The 19,624-nt window shown below is 37.9% G+C and overlaps 1 protein-coding gene across 1 annotated transcript in view; it reads right to left on the bottom strand.

The window, feature by feature from the left end:
• col27a1a (collagen, type XXVII, alpha 1a) overlaps positions 1-19,624 on the bottom strand; it is an 88,549-nt gene that overhangs the window by 10,777 nt on the left and 58,148 nt on the right. Inside the window, exons 23-45 of the mRNA XM_059358635.1 lie at positions 19,481-19,534; positions 19,351-19,395; positions 19,215-19,268; positions 19,076-19,129; positions 17,068-17,121; positions 15,697-15,750; positions 10,107-10,160; positions 8,988-9,032; positions 7,806-7,850; positions 7,141-7,194; positions 4,904-4,957; positions 3,129-3,182; positions 2,986-3,039; positions 2,843-2,896; positions 2,637-2,744; positions 2,498-2,551; positions 2,268-2,375; positions 2,104-2,157; positions 1,431-1,484; positions 882-938; positions 722-775; positions 589-642; positions 434-487 (exon numbers count right to left, since the gene is read on the bottom strand). Coding sequence (XP_059214618.1) covers positions 434-487; positions 589-642; positions 722-775; positions 882-938; positions 1,431-1,484; positions 2,104-2,157; positions 2,268-2,375; positions 2,498-2,551; positions 2,637-2,744; positions 2,843-2,896; positions 2,986-3,039; positions 3,129-3,182; positions 4,904-4,957; positions 7,141-7,194; positions 7,806-7,850; positions 8,988-9,032; positions 10,107-10,160; positions 15,697-15,750; positions 17,068-17,121; positions 19,076-19,129; positions 19,215-19,268; positions 19,351-19,395; positions 19,481-19,534 — 1,326 coding nt within the window. The remainder of the gene's footprint in view (positions 1-433; positions 488-588; positions 643-721; positions 776-881; positions 939-1,430; positions 1,485-2,103; positions 2,158-2,267; positions 2,376-2,497; positions 2,552-2,636; positions 2,745-2,842; positions 2,897-2,985; positions 3,040-3,128; positions 3,183-4,903; positions 4,958-7,140; positions 7,195-7,805; positions 7,851-8,987; positions 9,033-10,106; positions 10,161-15,696; positions 15,751-17,067; positions 17,122-19,075; positions 19,130-19,214; positions 19,269-19,350; positions 19,396-19,480; positions 19,535-19,624) is intronic.

The raw sequence follows: 19,624 nt of genomic DNA, 5'->3' as shown, positions 1-19,624 counted from the left end.
GTTGTAAATGCTAAATGCTTACATTCTGTCAAGGGGTCCTCCCATGGCATTTTATTTTGGATAAACAAGCTCTATTTTTATGCCTTTTAAATGCAGTCTGGCACCTTAGTACAAGAAAAAGTCATAGCGCATATACATTTATTTTCATATAGAATTAGAAAATAGTCAGTAGGCCACCCAGCACCCTATTGCAAGCCAAAGTTGAATATCACTGCCCAATATTGTTAATAAAATAGGTAAAATGCTCTTTTACCAGAGTTTATTATTGAAGCATTCAACTTACACCATACACATGATTGAGCACAGTATCTAGACTGTAGCTAATGCAATACAGACAAGAAATAGGACTGCATATAACTTTTAACTTCTCAGACATGCATGCAGTGACATCCTCTATCAAACACACACAATGTTTTTGTTTTGACATCCTTACTTGATCTCCTTTGGCCCCTTTGGGTCCTTGTTGTCCACGAGGTCCAGCCTGTCCCTGAAATTGACAGTTATGTTAATGAAAGCACATAAAGACAACCTGCCCGCTGGTTGTTTATGTAGCTTTAATGACAGAACTGTGAAAGTTTTGACACTTACAGGTTGTCCAGGAGCTCCAGATCGGCCTCTCTCTCCATCCACACCAACCTGACCCTGAGGGAGAAAAACAGAATATAAACCACGTAGTAACCAAATAAATCATTCTAAAATCACCTGAAGAGATGGTACTTACTTTATAACCCGGATCTCCTGATTCCCCTCTCTCTCCTCTGTCACCTGGAGGACCCTGATGAAACAAGAAATATGACTTAACAACAAATTATTTGATTTCTGAACTCTTAAAGCAGACAAACAGTAGGAAGAGGGAGAAAAGTAAGTCAGGTGTGACTTACTATGTCACCTGGAGGACCAGGAGGACCCTCGACTTTCCCATCATCCCCCTGCTCGCCCTGCAGATGAAAATCACAACAGTGAAAATGTAGATGTTTTGCATAACAAACACATCTGTGTTGATTCAGTCTACTGTATCAAGCCTAGGAACTAAAATGTAACATATGTTGGAAAGTTTACTTTGTGTATGCCTTCCTTTAGATGCGATCACATGGATGATTATGATGAGTTATAGCTAATCTAAAACCTCACCAATGCGTGGAAAAATTACCCCTCTGTCTTTGGCTGAAATGAAAGCTGTAACATTTGATCAAAGTGTTGTCTATGGTGAAGGTCTGAGGTTTCACAACAGGGGTGATCATTACAAGATGCTTACGGACAGAGGTGCATTTTATGATGTATTTTTCATTGCTCAATAAAAACATTTGGTTATTGATCCACTTTCAGGTGACTTGCTACCAGTCTAATCTGGTGCTGAGGAAAGGATAAAAGAGGACAAAGAGAATGGAGAGGATAAAAGTTGAGTGTTACATAAAGTGAACGAGGTGTACCTTTTCACCTTTTGGTCCTGGAGACCCCATGGGGCCCTGTGATCCCTGATGGCCCTGCAAAAGACACAAGAAATGTTATGTGAAAGTCTTCCTATGGTCATGGAAAAACTAGAAAAGAATTAAAAAAATCTAACTTCCCACCCTGGAAAAGTCATGGAATTAGTTGTTTTAATGAAATGTATTATTACTGTAATCTTCAGTGGATAAGATGACAGCATAACAACTGATTGCATAGAGTAGCTCTTATATGAGCCTTTTGTTTATCATCATGTACGTTTCTTCATCTTCCGCATTTTCTGACATAGTTGAATTATATCAGACATAATCCAAGCAATAAAAATACATTTATATTGCAATCACTCTCACTTCCCTCCTGCTTGAAAGCCAGTGACAGACTGATTTGACGTTAATATGAAAATAACCAACTATTATAGATTTAAAAAGGCTGCTGTTTAATTTTCATAAAAGAAATAACATCTGAGTTCAGAACGCTGTACACTTCTGTTTGTGTAATGGACATTTTATTATGGGTTAATTTTATTAAGTCATTGAAAAGTTTTGAAATTCGTCAATGAAAATGTTTAGAAACCCTGAAAAATGATACACTGAATACAAAAAGAACATAACAGGCTTGTTTAATGTTTAATGTACACTTATAATCAGATCATCTTACCTCATAACCTGATATACCAGTTTCCCCCTGCTGACCCATTCGACCAGGAGCTCCCTGCAGAGAACAAATGCTGTGTCTTCAGTCACATTATACATAATTCAGAACAATAAAAACTGTTTCAATAATGAATGATAAATATGTTTATCATTACTGTTCCACTTTACCACGTGTCCGATGGTTCCTCTGGACCCCTTCGGCCCAACAAAACCAGGCGGGCCAGTCTTCCCAACCGTCCCAGTCTCCCCGAGGTGACCTTGATGACCTTTGGCACCCTAAACATACACAAACTGAGTTACAGAACCGCTGACTGCACAGCATTTTTATGTCATTGCATGTGAATACTTTTGGTTTCTGAAGGATTAAGCTGCCATTTAAGATGATTTGATTTTAATACCTTTGATCCTTGTTTGCCTCTTTCCCCAATTTTGCCAGGTTTCCCTTCTGGACCCTTCAGAGAGAAAATAAGATTAGGAAACAGCTTAGGACGGTTTGCGAAATATGTGTGAATGTGAGCAGAAAGAGAGACTACTAACTCTGACGCCGTTGAGTCCAGGACTTCCAGGTGGGCCCTCCTTTCCCTTTAGCCCGATTTCACCTTTTTCTCCGTTGTCGCCCTCCTGACCCATGTCGCCTTTTTCACCCTGAGCACATAAAAACTCTCATTAAGTTAAGAGTACTAGAACTCATGTCTCCATATCTTAAAAAACAATATCAATGACGTTTTGGCGAAATACGTCACCTTGGCTCCATCGGGACCAGCTGGACCAGCTTCTCCCTCTAGGCCTGGCTCTCCCTGTTTTCACACACACGCATAAAAAGGTTAATAAAGCAAACAGCTCCATCTGTTACAAATATCTGATAGTTTAATGCTGATAAACGCACCCGCTGTCCTATTAGTCCCTGCTCTCCGATGTTCCCAGCAGGTCCAATGGCTCCCTGACAAATACAGACACAAATTAAGCACGCAACATTTGATTTTAAACTCTAAAATTGAAGGCAAAAACTGCAACAATATGTTGTCTCACCTTCTCTCCTGGCTCGCCTGGCAGTCCTAGTTCTCCCACCTTGCCTGGAGGACCCTTTATAAACACGTACAGGATGGAAGAAAAGGAAATGATGAATGGAAATTAATGAATGTTTTTGGACACAAATTAAGGGCTAATGAGTCTTTGGCATGAGCTATGAATTATATGTCAGGGGTGAGTTCCAGTACATGTTGTCATGAGGGACAGAGAGAAAGAGGACACCTCTCTAATGTGGCTTAATTAGTTTAATTGGACAGATTATTTTAATCACAGAGCATTATTGATTTACTGACTGGGGCAGGGTTAACAACAGATGTCACATATTTAATCATTTAGTCTTCAACAATACCCTGTGTGTGTGTGTGTGTGTGTGTGTGTGTGTGTGTGTGTGTGTGTGTGTGTGTGTGCGTGTGTGCGTGTGTGCAGATGAACAACAGTGACCCTATTCAGGGATCAGTAGTATATGAAGTATTCAGACCCTTTACATAATAAGTAAAAGGACTACTACCAAACTGTGAAATTACTCCACTACAAGTAAAAGTCCTGAATGCAAAATCTTACTCAAGTAAAAGTGCAAAAGTATTTTCAGCAAAAATCACGCAAAGTACTCAAATTAAACATTGTCCATTATAATGTTCCCTGTCAGTGTTACTCTATTGTACTTCTACAACATATTATGTTTTTGGATTAATATTTTTTGTTATAGTAAATTGTATGTTGTATTTTACCAACGTCAAAGTTCAGAGGTGGGATGTAACTAAGTACATTTACTCAGGTACTGTTCCTAAAGTACAAGTACCTCAAAATTGTACTAATTTCCATTTTAAGGTAAATTTATACTACTACTGCACTATATTTAGAGGTAAATATTGTACTTTTTACTCCACTACATTTAGGTGCCAGCTTTAGTTACTTTTCAGGTCAATATTTAACAATGTAAAGTTATTAGACCTTTGTTTAATTAAACCTCATAACAGTATATTAAGTTAGTTCATTTTGATGCTGATACATTTGTACTTTTACTTCAGTAAGTTTTGAATGCAGGATAGTTATTTATAGTGGAGTAATTCTGCAGTGTGGTATTAGTACTTTTACTTAAGTAAGGGATCTGAATAATTCTTCTATCACTGATAAGATCATCATACTGTATATTTTTAGCATCACTGTCCTGTGAGAACCACGTATCTCTAAAAAGTCAACTTGTCATGAGCTCAGAAATGATCATGTTTTCAGCTTTGTAAAGATGCATTTTCCAGACAATTTTAAAGAGATAATTTAGCTTTAGAAGTAGAAGAATTTTCTCCACTTGTTAGGGAACACTTCATTTGAATGTTTATCACAAACATTCAAACTCTGAATGCTTCTTCCACCACTGAACTCAACACATCTGGAGATACAACCTTGAGGCCCAAGAAGTTGTGATGCTGGGTAAAATCGCAAAGGTTGCAATCATGCATTCTGTTTTTTGTTTTTTTTAAGTTTTTCGCAGCATCCCAACTTTTTTTTTTAAAATCAGGGCTCTAAGTGGTTCTCACTGGACAGAAAGGATATAAAAAACTGAAAAGTAACTAAAGTTGTCAAACAGATGTCATGGAGCAAAAATTGATTAGTGAACTCTGAGATGTAGTGGAGTAGACATATAAAACAGCGTAAAGGGGAAATACCCAGGTGAAGTACATGTCCCTCAGATTGACTTGTTGATGTACTTGTACTTGTGTGTGTGTGTGTGTGTGTGTGTGTGTGTGTGTGTGTGTGTGCTAGTTTGTGTCTCTCACCTTTGGACCAATTTCTCCCAACAGTCCCACAGTCCCCGGTGGCCCAGGTGGTCCCTGTGAGATGACAACATAAATACGTGAATGATTATCAGAATAAAAATCAACTGGGGATATTTCACACTAATCAACATCAGATCTCATTTAATAAGTATAAAAAACAGGCCATATCTGGCTAATGCTGAGAGTGGATGAGCCAACAGCAGATACATCAGTAAACCATCTGTACACAGTTTGGCTCTGAATTCAGTGACTAACTGTGTCACTAATTATGCTTCTAAAACGCCATGAATACTTTTTAATCTCAGTGCATATGATTGATGTTTGCTCCCTGGTTGACTTGCATCCAGTCCAAACAATTGTGATGTATAACTAAAGTCACCTGTGAGGTCTTTAACTCATACTAAGAAGAAAGAAAACGAACATGATGTGTATTGTCTCATCAGTGGAAGCAGCTGTGCGGCATCCGAGGTGAGACAATGGAGAATGATAAGGAGGGGAAAAGGTGATTTTAAACAATTATACTTTCTAAAGGAGGATTTATTTTGTGTAAATGGTTGCTGGGAAACTCCACTTTATCCTCTTGATTAAATATTTATTTATATGCAACCACAAAAGCTAGTTTGAATCAAAACCATTAAATAACTAATAACTGACAAAACCGTGTAGACACTGTGCAGAAACTGGGCAGATAATGAGAAAAAAGGGACCCCTGTGCATGCAAAAGGACACCTATCCTACATTGGAGCAATATCCAGACTTTATAGTTATTTATCTTCTTTTTGCTGTTGTCTTGTGTCTCTTTGTAGGCATTTTGCTCCTATTTGTGGTTTGTTTTTTTCCACTTTTCATAGTCATTGTGAGTCTCTTTGTGTCTCTCTGCAGCTGTTTAGCATCAGTTTCTAATGTTTTTGTAATCTTTTTGTGCCTCTTTATTATTTTGAGTCTATTTGTGACATAATCGTTGTGTGTCTTTTTGTGTCTTCGTGCAGCTGTTTAGCATTGAGAGTTGTTTTGGTCTCTTTGTGATCATGTTGTGTCTATTTGTGGTAGTTTTGCCACCTTTAATAGTCTCTTCGTGCCTCTTTGCAACTGTTTAGAATCTTTTTAAGATATTTTTTTGGCCATTTTTGGGCTTTATTGATAGGACAGAGTGAAGGGAGAGACAAAGGGGAAGACATGGGAAAGGGCTCTGAGTCGGATTCGAACCCGGGCCGCCCGATTACGAGGACAATGCCTCTATGGTACGCGCTCTACCAGGTGTGCCACCGGGAACGCCCCTGTTTAGAATCTAGTTTGATCTCATTGTAGCCTAGTTTGTTTCTTTGTGGTTATTTTGAGTGTCTTCCTGGTCTGCATGTGCCTCTTTGAATGCAGGCCTGCATTTTGCAGGTGAAGGGGGCCAGAGGGGGCCCTAACCGTTTGGGGCCCTGGGGCTGTCCCCAGTAGGCCCATTCAGTTATCCATCCATGATTTGACATGATCATGCAATCATATATTTCATGATATATGCTAATTATGCCAGTAAAAACCACAATAGACCTGAAATTCAGTCTCTCGCATAACATTTGTCTTTCCTATTTGAGGTATAAAGAGTCTGCTGTGAAATTAAGTAAACTACATTTAGCTGCCTGAGGGTCGTCTTGAGATAGTGAAATCTAGTGATTCATGTTTTATTTGATTGGAAAGAGGAGAAAATAATTTTTTTCTGCCTCTTTTATTGCACATAAAAAAAGTAAAACTACAAAGACAGCAAATCTTTTACAAGTTAAGTGTCTTTATTAAAAATCATTCTGTTCAGTCAGCATCCTTGCAGTTCAGTCTCCTGCCGCTGTAGAGCAGATGTGTGAGGGATGAGACAACTCTCTGGCTGTTCTGGAGGAAACATTTAATGCAAGCAAATATATTTTAATAATGACTAAAATATGTCTCATAAACTTCCTCCTGGCTATTATATTTTGGAGCTAACAGGACTGGGCAGAGGGAAACAAGGTGCTGTTTGTTGCTAGAGAGAATCTAATAAAAACCAGTAAGTATGGTTATGAAAAATGTAGGGGAAAAGTTTGATGAGCTTGAGGAAGAATACTGGATTGGAAAGAATGGGCCCCCACAAAGAAAACAGAAGGAGAGAGAGATGGAAAGAGACTGAGGGAGATAAGGATGTCAAGATGTCAGAGATAAAAATGCAGAGAAGATATAATAATATATAAAAAGATGGAGAGACAGTTGGAGAGTCATACCGGCTCGCCTGGTATTCCCTTGTCCCCTGGAGGTCCTGAGGGCCCTTGGATACCCTGTAGACAGAAGGGTCAGTGAGTTCAGAATACATGCACACACTTTATCTCACATTCATAAAACACTTCGTACATGTATTTTATTGTACAAGTAAAAGTCCTGAATTAAAAACTTACTTAAGTAAAAGTGTAAAAGTATCAGCATCAAAATGTACTTAAAGTATCAAAAGTAAAAGTACTCATTATGCAGAATGGCCCCACTCAGATTGTTTTATATATATATATATTCCAAATATATTATTGGATTATTATTTTTGGTGCATTTGTGTAAGCTGCATTTTAATTTTTCAATGTAGGGCTCTTTGTAATTACTTAATATACTGTTATGAGATTTAATTAATAAAAAATGTCTAATAGCTTTAAATTGATCTCATTTTCATGTTAAATCTCGACCAGAAAAGTAACGAAAGCTGGCAGCTAAATGTAATGTAGTAAAAAGTACAATATTTGCCTCAAAATGTAGTGGAGTAGAAGTATAAATTTACAAAAAAAGGTAGAATACCTGAAAATTGTTCTTAAGTACTTGAATAAAAACGTAGTTACACTTTGAGGTTGTCGGTGCATCTAACTTTCTTAATTAGTATATGCATATAATAACAAAGGGAACTTACAGGAAAACCTTTAGGCCCAGTTTCTCCTGACTCTCCAATCTTCCCCTGTACGATCAAAGGAAGAATATGTAATACAGGATACAGACATGTTGTTTATGTAATAATAATAATAATACATTAGTGCAGTGGTTCAAAACTTCTTTCCTTAAGGGACCCCAACTCTATCAATATCTAAATGAGATGAGTAAGTAACATATTTTATGGATATTTCATACTATATTCAATGCATAACAATAGCAGTGAATGAATAAATTAATTTTGACCAAATGATGCCTATGAATATTGCACTAGAGATTAGTTTTCTTGATGCTTTTAGAAACTCTTAATACAATTCTCATTCTGTATAATGTTTTATAATCATACATATGTAATAGGCTTATTTTTTCTCTCTTTGCCAATTTTCTATTAGCTCTTTTATCTGCATACTTTTCTAATGCAGAAAGAGGCTGTTTAGCAGAGAAGGAAGCCTCTGTAAATATAGTTTGTGTTCAGGTCTTAACTGTGACCTTTTCCTGTGAGATTTCTATCTAAAATAATAATAATAATAATAATAATAACAACAACAAAAAATAGTTTTCTTCATTTCAAAATATGAAATGCTGGGATACAGGCCAACTGTATATATATATATATATATATATATATATATATATATATATATATATATATATGTATTTTTTTAAGAAGGCCTTGTGACCCCCTGTGACGCTTTGGCGACCCCTAGTGGGAGTCTGGACACCAGGTTGAGAACCAATGCATTCAAACAAAATCACTTAACCTCTTTCTATCTGCCAGTTACTTAATGTATTGACCCCTACTACAATAGATTTTTAATTTTTTTTTTTAACCATTAGCATTTTCAGCGATATGTGGCCACAATTTTTTCCAAAAGTGGGGTTTAATCGCATGCTGAACAAATATTCTCAAATTCAAACAATGAGCCGTGGAAATAACTAAGTTTAACTTTTGTGCATGTAAATCTGACCCACAGTCTGAAGAAAAGCCTTGAAGGAGAGAACTGTCCTTGAGAGTAATGTTGTATCTGACTGTGGGTCTCCACACTGCTGGTATCAGGTCGGTCTTCTAAATCACTATGATGCTTCGTGTCTCCAGAGGAACATAACCCCCAAAAATATATGAGAGGAAGGAGTGGAAAAGTAGAAAAGTACCCCAGTGCTTTACCTGTGGTCCAGGGAAACCTATTTTTCCTGGAGGACCATCAGCGCCCTGTGGAGAGAAGGAAGGATGAGAGATAGCCGCGTGCAGACATGTCTGTATATTCCCTGTCTGGATGGAGAAGATGTGTAGCTTGCAATTTTTGGTACACATGATACATCCCCCCCCCCCCCCCTTAGAAATCTATCATATATGTTGGAGGATATCATTTTTACACTATTGAATGCTATTTTATGGTCATTACTCTTGTGTCTGCACAGCTTGACTTTGTAATGTTGTAATATTTATCCTCCTGAGATCTGGCAAGTCCCATTTTCCTCAGCGGGGGACACTGAGACCTTTATATTAAACATGATGTATGCAGTTTATTCAAGTGTTGATTTACTGTGAAAGCACATACTGGGCTTTCTATTGATGTAACAGACATCGGGCTGTGTTCTTGCACATCTTCTGTTTTTTCAAAATGGGAGGAATTGCAGTAGACGTGTTTTATGGCAGTGAAGGCAATTAGTATTCACATTAATAATGATATATTATTTCTGCTCTTATTAAGGATGTTGTTTTTCATTCATGGAAGTCTTAACTATGAGCTATAACTTAATATATAATGGTTCTGTTCTTCAGATGGTGTTTTTTATTTATGGGAGTCTTTACTATTTTATATTACGATTGTAGAAGTTTATCTTAATTTTAAACCTTTCAAAAATGTCTATACAGTTTGACCCATCCTTTGCCGGGGGACACGTTTCTTCTCACTTCAACCACTTTTCATACTTAAGGAAACAGAAAGTACTTATTTAAAATTATTTGAGGAAGAGTTACAACATAGATTATTTATCTTGTACAGAAACACACATGCACACTTATTATAAATTACCAGTTAAAAGCATGAAAATTACCTTTAATATTTCTTAAACTGAATTAAATCATATAATGTTAATGTTCGGTACTCTAATTTACTTTTTTTTTTTTTAAAGATTTGCACAAGGGGCATCTTACATCCAATTTAATTAAATTATATATCAAAGAAAATCAAAATATAAAGTTTTTTTTCTCCTTGGTCTCAGAGTTATATAGAAACACAGAAATTCCAATAAATGCATGCAATCAAGTGAGATATCTTACCGCCTTGCCCTCTAACCCCATCTCTCCTGTTGGACCGTCAGGCCCGATCGCTCCCTGAAACACAAGACAGCTGTCACTTCACCAACAGAGGTCACTGTAACACAGCCAGACGGCCACAACATGCTGTAAACAAACACCTATGTACAGGCTGAGGCAGTGTGAGGGCCTGTAAACTGCACTTTTTATGGTAAATAAAGTTGCACAGAAATAGCTACAGGTGTCACACATGGCATTGACTTGCATTATTTTAATGATGGGGGCACAAAGCCTGAGCACACAAAGATACATACGGTTCACACTTAAACACACACACTGTCAGAGCAGTCTGAATGTTTAGATTACATGGGTGAAACTGTCAAACATAATCAATCCAAAGTGCTTAAAGGCCTGCTCGTCTACTGAGCAGTGATAATAAATGGGAGCCAGGCAGTGGACCAATACAGTCCATCTGCTCTGCACCTGCACCCGCAACAGCTTCCCTCTATCTACACAGTGGAGGATGCCGGCTCGCTGTCGATATGAAGACCCTCTGATACGCCGCAGGTCACTCATAGCTAACAGTGATTATAAATAACAAGTGTTTTTCTCAGGATCATTAATTCCTTTACAGGAGAAAGCAAATATGACATGACACAGCCACACAGGCAGCTTTGTTGTGCGAGTGGTTGATGACTGGGCACAGTGTGAGTCTGGCCCGTGGAGAACACCGCTAGCCCAAGTGCTATAAGCCTATTATACATAGAGCTGGATAAGCAGCGCTCATTAACATTCCTGTCTGGGGTACCTGCTACCCACTGCTTGCGTTTACATAGCCGGATTAACCGATGGATGTGTAGGGAAAATATTTCACCCCATCAGGACACGGAAAAACCCTCAAATATTACACTTCAAACGTTAATTAATTACACTGATTTGTAACAGAAGGAAGAAAAGGAACACCAGGAGCATGATTTCAAAACAATCAAGAACATCTATTTAAACTAGCGCAATAATAACCACTGACCGCAGAGAGGGAGAGATGATGAGATTAATATGCTCTTCAATATGGAAAACATTAGCTGAGCATTTGTAGGTCAGACGTCATGAGGAGTTATTAGATCCAAAGCGAGATTAGTCAGACTGGTGATTCCTCGTGGCTGACATCCACAAAGTCCACGAGTTAAAAACAGGCTTTTATGCAAGCAAGTAAAACATAAACACTGAAAGAAAGAACGAAAGAAAGAAAAGAGTGGATAGTGGTACAAGCTTCCTGTCTGGTCTGATGCCAACATGCAGTTTTATCTCTTAAACCGCAATATTTCCATGTTATAAAACAGTCCAGTGCCAATGTTTCAGAGAGTGAGGCCAGATGTTACATCGCTGTCAACATTAAAGCCTTGTTCCTCAAGCCAAGTGGCTAACATCTAAAAGACATGTGGTGTTTAAGTCTGTGTAAAAGTTGTATTCAGCCTCATTTAGCACATTCAGAGGTGAAGTCGTCATGTGTATGACACAGTCCTTCATGTTGGGTGTCTGAAACAGTCTGTCTTAAAGGTGCAATGTGTAAGATATGGCAACAAATGTCTATGTGCCTTTTGAAGCTTTGCATGAGAAAAGCTTGATAGAAAAACAGATAGTTAATGCACTAAACGTGCGATGGAAAAGCTTTTTCCAAATAAGTTTTGACAACTCACATGAATGATCACCTGTTTCCTCTGACATAAAAGAAAAATTATAAGTTGCCCAATTGAATCCAATTCTTGATGAGTTCTCTCTGTTTTTAAAAAAAATGTGTTTCTGTTTTTTATTTCTACTTCTTCTACTGTTTTGTTTCTTGCGACAGCAATACATTACACTGCTTTCTTCCTGCAAAAGTACATTCATGTAACTTTGTTTATTTGCTTTACACCAGCTGATGGAAACGTCTCTATTTTAGTCTCTATCTTTTCTTTCTTAGTTTTTCTCTTTAATAGAAACATGGCTAATGTTGACTTTATATCCTAGACATCTAGTGTTGATTTGCAGAGATATCTACTGAAATGAGCATGCTAAGGAGCTTGCCATGGTGCATCCTGTCGTGTAAGTTAGTGAGTTACTGCAGCATCTAGTAAGTCCAACATTAGAGCACAAAGAAGGGGAGCTGTACCAAGGGCTTGTCAATCATGTTAAAGGTAAAGCTGCTTTTAGACTGGTAAGTAGGTTACATCTAACATTGGCTATTTAATATCAGATATCTTTAGTGCAAGAGAAAAATTTTACAATAATTCATTAAATATAATGTATGAGCAAATACCTTAATTAACATGCACATTAGTAAATGATTACTAGACATTTAAGTTCATTGTTAATTAAGGTAATGCTTATTATTGCATTCATTATTGGTAATTACTGTTACCAGTGTAGTTAATGGCAATACAAATAATTTAAAAAGTCCTTGATATATGGTTTTGATGTTGCTGCTTTTCAAAAAAAAAATTTGATCAGCTCTTGGAATTTCAGCAGTTTGGTCAAATTTTACGTATTCGTTAATTTTAAATTGGCAAATTGAGATTGTATGCCATCACCATATTTAACCACTTAGCATTACTGTCATGTGATGAGGCAAGATTGGCAAGTTTGGAAGGTTCGCTATGCATTTTTTATGACACAGCAAGGTTTATTTTACATGTGTACTGTACACAGTCTGGGAAGGAGGAGGTGAAATGCTGCCCCCTATTGGTTCAGAGCTTGTAGCCAAATATTACACATTGCATCTTTATTCTAGACTTTAAAGGGGTTTGGTGTTCTAGACAGCTTAGTGAGCGGATTTCTCCTTTTAGCATCTCTGAAACAGAATCCCCCTTGTGGTTTACTTTATACATTAAAAACAAGGGGATTTTTTCGAGGATGCATGAAAGCTTACATTCTTTCTTGTGCAGACAAAGCTTGTGCGCGGTTGGGGGGGGGGGGCAGTGAGACATGAGTGTGTGTCTGTGGTACACATTCACTGTCTGTTGGTAAACCACCCCTACAGTATGTCTCCTGGCTTGCTACACTCAGGTTTCTCAGCTTGGACTACCCAACATAAGTCATGAAGCAGCAGGCAGATTAACTGGCACTGGAAGCTGCAGACATTAGCATTAATTGAAAACACAGCTTGAGACATGAGAGCGCATCCAGGCCAACCACAGCGAGGCTCATCTCCCATGGACGGCTCAGATAGAGAAGCTCAGTGCTATTTTATCCTGCTTTCCAGCTGGCTCAGTGGTCCCTAGTGATAAAAGAAATATTTTAAAAGCTTTGAAAAAGGTCAGCGAAGAGAGCAAATAAGGGACAGAGGATATTACAGGAACTGAGGTGTGTCAGTTGACCCTAACAACATTTTTTTACTGTGTTCTGCGTCATTACCATCTTCAAAATTCATTATTGTCATTAATTATTGCCACTGCTTGCTCTTGGAGTCCACCTGAATACCCTTAGTGAACAATAATTTATTTGCTCTTCGTTGTTCCAGAGGTCTCAGATTTCTGCTGGTGATATTTAGCCAGCTAAAATTCCAGCTGCTATCCGCTTGTTTTCATCTCTTGCAAAATACTCTGGAATTGTATAAGATTTCACTTTTAATGAGGCAGCAAAGCCATAATTTGACAAATCTCAGGTGATTACTGACATCTGTATAGGCCGAATATTCATTTTATTTTTCTTGAATGCTCTTCACTTATTTTACATTTACGCTGACAAGGTTTTTCCTCTCCGCTGTGGACTGTTTAATATGTTTTAACAGCACAGGTGTATCTAATAACACGAACTGCTCCAATCACTTTACGGCTGCCAGTGAGTCACCTCAATGCAATGCAGCAATAATTAATATTAACCTGTGACTGATAGCTCGGAAATTCTGCAGCAATTTAAATTTTCATTATCTCAGGAGGCCATAACATCCGCTATGAATGACTTCTTTTAAATCACTTCTTAGGATCCATTTTTATAGACTTGCTTTTATGTGATGTCTCCTTTATGTTTCTTGTCCTCGTATTACTTTTTATTGTTTTAAACTTCTATTTTAATGTGTATCTATTTTTTATAGATGTTTGTTTCACCTGTCTATTTCTTTACTAGCCTATGTGTTTGTGTTCTTGTCCTCTTGTTTCGTTGATTTGATTTTTTTGGCCTTACTGCTTGTCTTTCTGTTGTTGTATTGCCTTCTGGGTATCCTGCTACTGTGCTGCTAAATGTGCCACATAAAAAAGTTATTACTATATTTACTTTATTATTGCTGACATCGCAATATACAGTGATGTACAGTGACGATAATGTGAAACTGGAGACTTTCAGACATTATATGTGCAACTCTCTCAGAAACATGACACACTGATATGATAATTTCGTATTTTTCTGGCACAAATTCTAGATTTTTCGAGGTCAGTCAGCCTTTAAAAAGTGACTAACCTTCCTGTTATTCTCTGTTCAAATTGGACCAATTTCAAATGCTTATATATCACATGTTTTATATATGCAAAAAAGTATGGATGAATTGAACGAACAAGTGTAAAATCTGTGGTAATCAGTTGGAATTAAGCTGGCTAAGAAGCTATAACACAGAAAATAATATAATTTATACTTTATGCTTTATAAAAAAATCAGACAAAATCGAGTCAGATTTGGGTAAGAACCAACATGGATGCAAAGAAAAGAAATATGGCCCAAAAATAACCTTATGTCATTTTATATTTGTTCATAATGTTTGTAGATGTTGGTTTGAATGAAAAATCTGGCATGTTTTTCATACTTTTATTTGATTTAGTCTTATTTTTGTTGTATTCACGATCAAAAGACATTTGTATGATGCTTGGCCATTATATCATTGGAGCAGTGTAACTTTAAAATGTCTAAATCAGGTGTACACTACTGTGATTTGATGAAAAATGACAAAAATAAATGTTCATCATTCAAATCAAAACATTCCTTAAAGAACATATTTAGGAAAATTATAAAACCAACTTTCCACAGCTGATTCTAAATAGGTCACAAGTCTAAAAACTGCTATTGTGTTTTTTGTGAATGCTGTTTTATGAGTTTGAAACCCTCTGCTAACCGTCAATGATTGAAAAACTTTGCTTTGCTTATCCCCTCATAAATCACGACTCTTCAGTTTACTAAATTTATCTGCAGAGAAACCTCCCTAGCAGCCACAATCACAATTTCCATGACATATGTCATAGCTGGATTGACGGCGGGTCCTCCCTTGTAGTGAACTAGTAGCCATTGTTCCATTTATATGGAATTAAAAAAAAGAGGCTGTTTGTTTTACATCACTGGAGCTCTCCCAGCAGTTATAATGAGTTCTGACTTCTGAAAAGGATGGAACAGACTCATGCTTTGACTCTGAACCCGAGAGTGTGTTATGCAAGCAGCCATGTCCATTAAACACACATGACCTCAGTTCAGAGGCAGCTCCATATCACTTCATTATGTTAACCCTCTAAAGCTTTACCCAGCAGTGGCACATGGCTCTAGCATGCACAAAAACAGCAAAGTGATGTGCATCTAAACTCTTTCACATAGTTTATGATCATTCCCTCCCATCAACAGCTAAGCTGCAAAAACAACAGGTGTGAAGCTTCAAACTTACCCGTAAGCCTTTGGGTCCTCTGGTACCGGCCGGCCCAGCCGCTCCAGGAGGGCCCTGAAGAACAAAAGAAAAGGGGGAATCAGAGGCGGGTAAAAGGGAAGGAGAGATAAAATGAAGGTTTACACTGACAGAGCACAGAGCCCCCAGGTTGTTGACCCAGGGGGGCAGCCTGACCTCGAGAACACACTATGGGGTTTGTTGTTAGATCTGTCACTCACACCAATTAAAGGGCCCGCTCAGGAATCCTGTCCTGCTGCACCCCAGAGCCCCGTATTTATGTTTGTTTTGGTGGCTCAGTGGCCCCCACCTTCAACCGGAGCTCAGCCCACACTCTGTCAAACCTGACCGCGGCAAGGACAGAGCGAGCGAGGGGAGGCAGGGCAGCTTCTAATTGGTTAGAGGTGTTGCGCTTTTGACTGACAGGAGGGTAATGTAGGTTCAGCAGGAGGCTGCCAGCTCTCATCATACTCACAGAAACCTTTGCTGCAGACTGAGGGGTTCTTAACACTACATGCTACTATCAACTGCGAAAAAGATACCTTTCTGTACTCAAATACAAAGACACCTTTGTTTATCTGTTAGCATTTTAGCTATTATTATTGATCAGTTTTCTATGATACAGCTGAACCTGCTACTCTCAGCCTCAAGCAAAACCTAGATGTTGATAACTAGAGCAGCAACTAAAACTAAATTTTTATTAATCCGCTGATTATTATGAAGGCAGCCTCCTCTTAGTTGTTCTGTCGACTTATTGGTCATTTTTCGTCTAAGTCAGTTAAGATTTCTTTAGTTGATTGGTCATTCTTTATGCTTTGTTGTGGTAATTGCTAATTTTGAATGCTTTTTTAAATGTTAAATTATGTATTCCCACCAAACGTATGAGCACATCTCTTGTAAAAAGAAGATTTGCTTGTGGTGTGTTTTTCCTGGTGGAGAAATCCAGTTCTACAAATCTGTCACTTTCACTTAACATATCAATAAGTCAACAAAATCAAGTGTCAGTCGACTAAGAATTTCTATAGTTGTGGACTGCCCTAATTATTATCTCGATTAATCCATGATTTTGCCAAAAAAATGTCTGAAAACAGTGAAACATGCCCTGTGCAAGGTGATATTTAAAATGGTATATTTTATCCAACCAACAGTCCAATTCAAAGCTATTCAGTTTATTATTGTGCATGACAAAGAAAAGCATCAAATTCTCATATAAAATAAGCATGATACTTGGCTTTATTGCTTGGAAAACTAAGGATTAAGGATAAGAGTCGCTGATAATATTCTGTTGATTGACTTATTACAGCTGACTATCCAATATCATATGCAAAAATCAAATGAAAAGTAGGAAGAATGAGCAAAAGAGTGGTGACTTACTGGTCTTCCTGGTGGTCCTGTAGGTCCGGTCTCACCTGGCGTCCCTGGGTGACCCTGTCATATGGACACAGACACACACATTATATAAATGCTGGACTCCAATACACAATAAGAGTAAAGACCTGAGAACAATAATAACATTAAGGATTAAGCAAAAAAGTACACAAACCAATATGATAAGTTTTCAAATGTGACTTTTTTTTTTTACACAAACTCACACTAAATGCTTTTGTTTTAAATTCTGAATCTCAACACACACAGTTTGAATTTATCTGAGGTTATTAATTAGATCTCAGTCTCACATGCACACTAGCATAAGTACATATCATACATCTGCAGAAAAGCTCTGCACAGGAGAGCAAATCTACTGTAACAATAAGAGACAATGGGGAAAAGAGAAAAACAGACAGCCAGAGGAGATGATTTTATATCTGAAAACATACTGCTTTTGGCTGCTGTTCTTTCTCCTTTACTGGACCCCAATTTTTGGCCGGACCATTTGTAAAAGCATAACTATGTAATGGGGAGTATTTTCAGTCAGACCGCTAAGATCAGCTGAGTGCAATAAAACCTAACCAATACGCAAACCCAGGGCACAGTCGGCAGCTCTGATCTCATGCATCCACGGGAAAAAGAAATCATAAATGCCTGCAGTATGAGCTCTCTGTTAGCAGCTATACATGTCTGCTGGTCAGCTCCCTTCACTCTGTATGATGCAGTCTTTTCCAGAGGGTCTGTTTCTGTTTTGCAGCTGAGAGAGCGGGACAACAGAGAACTTCCTTATAAGTGTGTGCGTGTGCGTGTGTGTGTGTGTGTGTGTGTGTGTGTGGTTAAGTCCTGAGAGGAATCCAACTGGATGTCAGCCAGCAGGAAACTTCTCTCTGTTTCAGCAAGAATGATGACTAAATTCTCATCCACTCAGCCGGTCATACAGTGTACATTAGACGGTCCATATCAGATATAGACAATACGTGACAGATAGGCCACTAGATCTGTTTGAAATTGCGAAGTAGGTGTGTGACAGTGACAGAGTAAAGCCCATGAAACTCAAGACCTTTTGGGGCACTAAGGTGTCGTGCACACTGAAGTCAGAATGAGAAGTCATCTTCCTGTGGCCATTAAACAAGGAGGTAACTCATTGGATATGATCCATTGGTTCAAACAAAAGGGAAAATAGTTCCAATGTTACAACTTTTTCCAGCTGAAGGCCTCCTGCCGGGTGCTAAACCGCTGCATAGAAAACATGGTCCTAAAAGGGTCCATGGGGTGATGTGCCACTTTGGCATATTATTTTGGTATTGAGCTAATCCCACACATCAGTTTATTCCCATGGGAATAACACACACAGTTTAGTTTAAGTTGAACATTTCTTAGGATTTTTTTAAAGACGCCACACCCAGAAAACCATGCATATGCTCATATCTATACTAGTGGTTGACAGATATGGGTTTTTTGATGGCTGATGGCCACTATATAATCCTTTTATTGGCATCTGATCAAATGCAACAATTTAGGAAATTTTAAACAATTGCTGTATTTAAATCAACAATTATTTAACACTGTTATTGTATGAAATGTGTGTGTCTGCTTAAGTAGATTTTTACTCTTTCTGCAGTGCGCTTTATTAAGAAAAATATGTATTGCCTAAAAAAATATATCTACAGGTAATCAAAAAACTACAAATTATGAACGAAAAATAGAGTTTTGGTGCACTTAACAAAATAATTTATCTTCTTGTTTGAGAGAACAAAATTTCAAAACACATATACTTACATAACTATGAAATAAATAAGCAATGCCAGTGTTGTGGCCTTCCCTAGCAGCCACTTGCCAAAGCTGCCTCCATTTGTGTCTGCAGACATTTTTTGTTAAGCGCAGGCATTGGCCAATGCCGATTATCTCAAAATGGCATTAATCAGCCAGATTAAATTTTTTATTACTAATCTAAACATTCTCAAATGTTCTCAAACTTAAATCCGTTCATTCTCTCATGTTCATTGTGTCTTACCGTTGATCCCTTTTCTCCAGGTGGTCCGGGATGACCCATCTCCCCTCGGTCACCCTTAATATGAAAAGAGCAAAACGTTCAAGTCACCTTGTGAGGACTTAAATGAATACATTTACAAGGAAAGAACAAGTTATTTTACCTTCTCTCCTGCCAGTCCCACCTCTCCCACAGGTCCGATGAAACCCACCAAACCCTGAAACACACAGACTCAGTGTTGGATGGATGAACGGAGAGACATTTGGAAAAATGGAAGTGGCTATGTCAGCGTTTCTTACTCTTTCTCCCATGGTTCCAACGATTCCTGCGACACCAAGCTCCCCCTGCAGGGATATTGCATGTCATTTATGTAAAATAATGAAATCAATATTTTTTTTAATATTCTGAGTAACTATTAACTTTATTTACCTTAACTCCCTCAGGCCCAACCTTTCCAGGAAACCCTTTTCTGCCCATTCTTCCCTGAAAAGCACAATGATGAATAGTGAATTACTGATGTACATTTTCCTGTTAATGCATCATTAACATTAATCACAAATTCATGAATATTAA

Source organism: Centropristis striata, chromosome 19 (genome assembly GCF_030273125.1).
Source record: "Centropristis striata isolate RG_2023a ecotype Rhode Island chromosome 19, C.striata_1.0, whole genome shotgun sequence".
Classification (NCBI taxonomy): domain Eukaryota; kingdom Metazoa; phylum Chordata; class Actinopteri; order Perciformes; family Serranidae; genus Centropristis; species Centropristis striata.
Note: the sequence above shows the minus strand (reverse complement) of the source record. Positions and strands in the feature narration are given on the sequence as shown.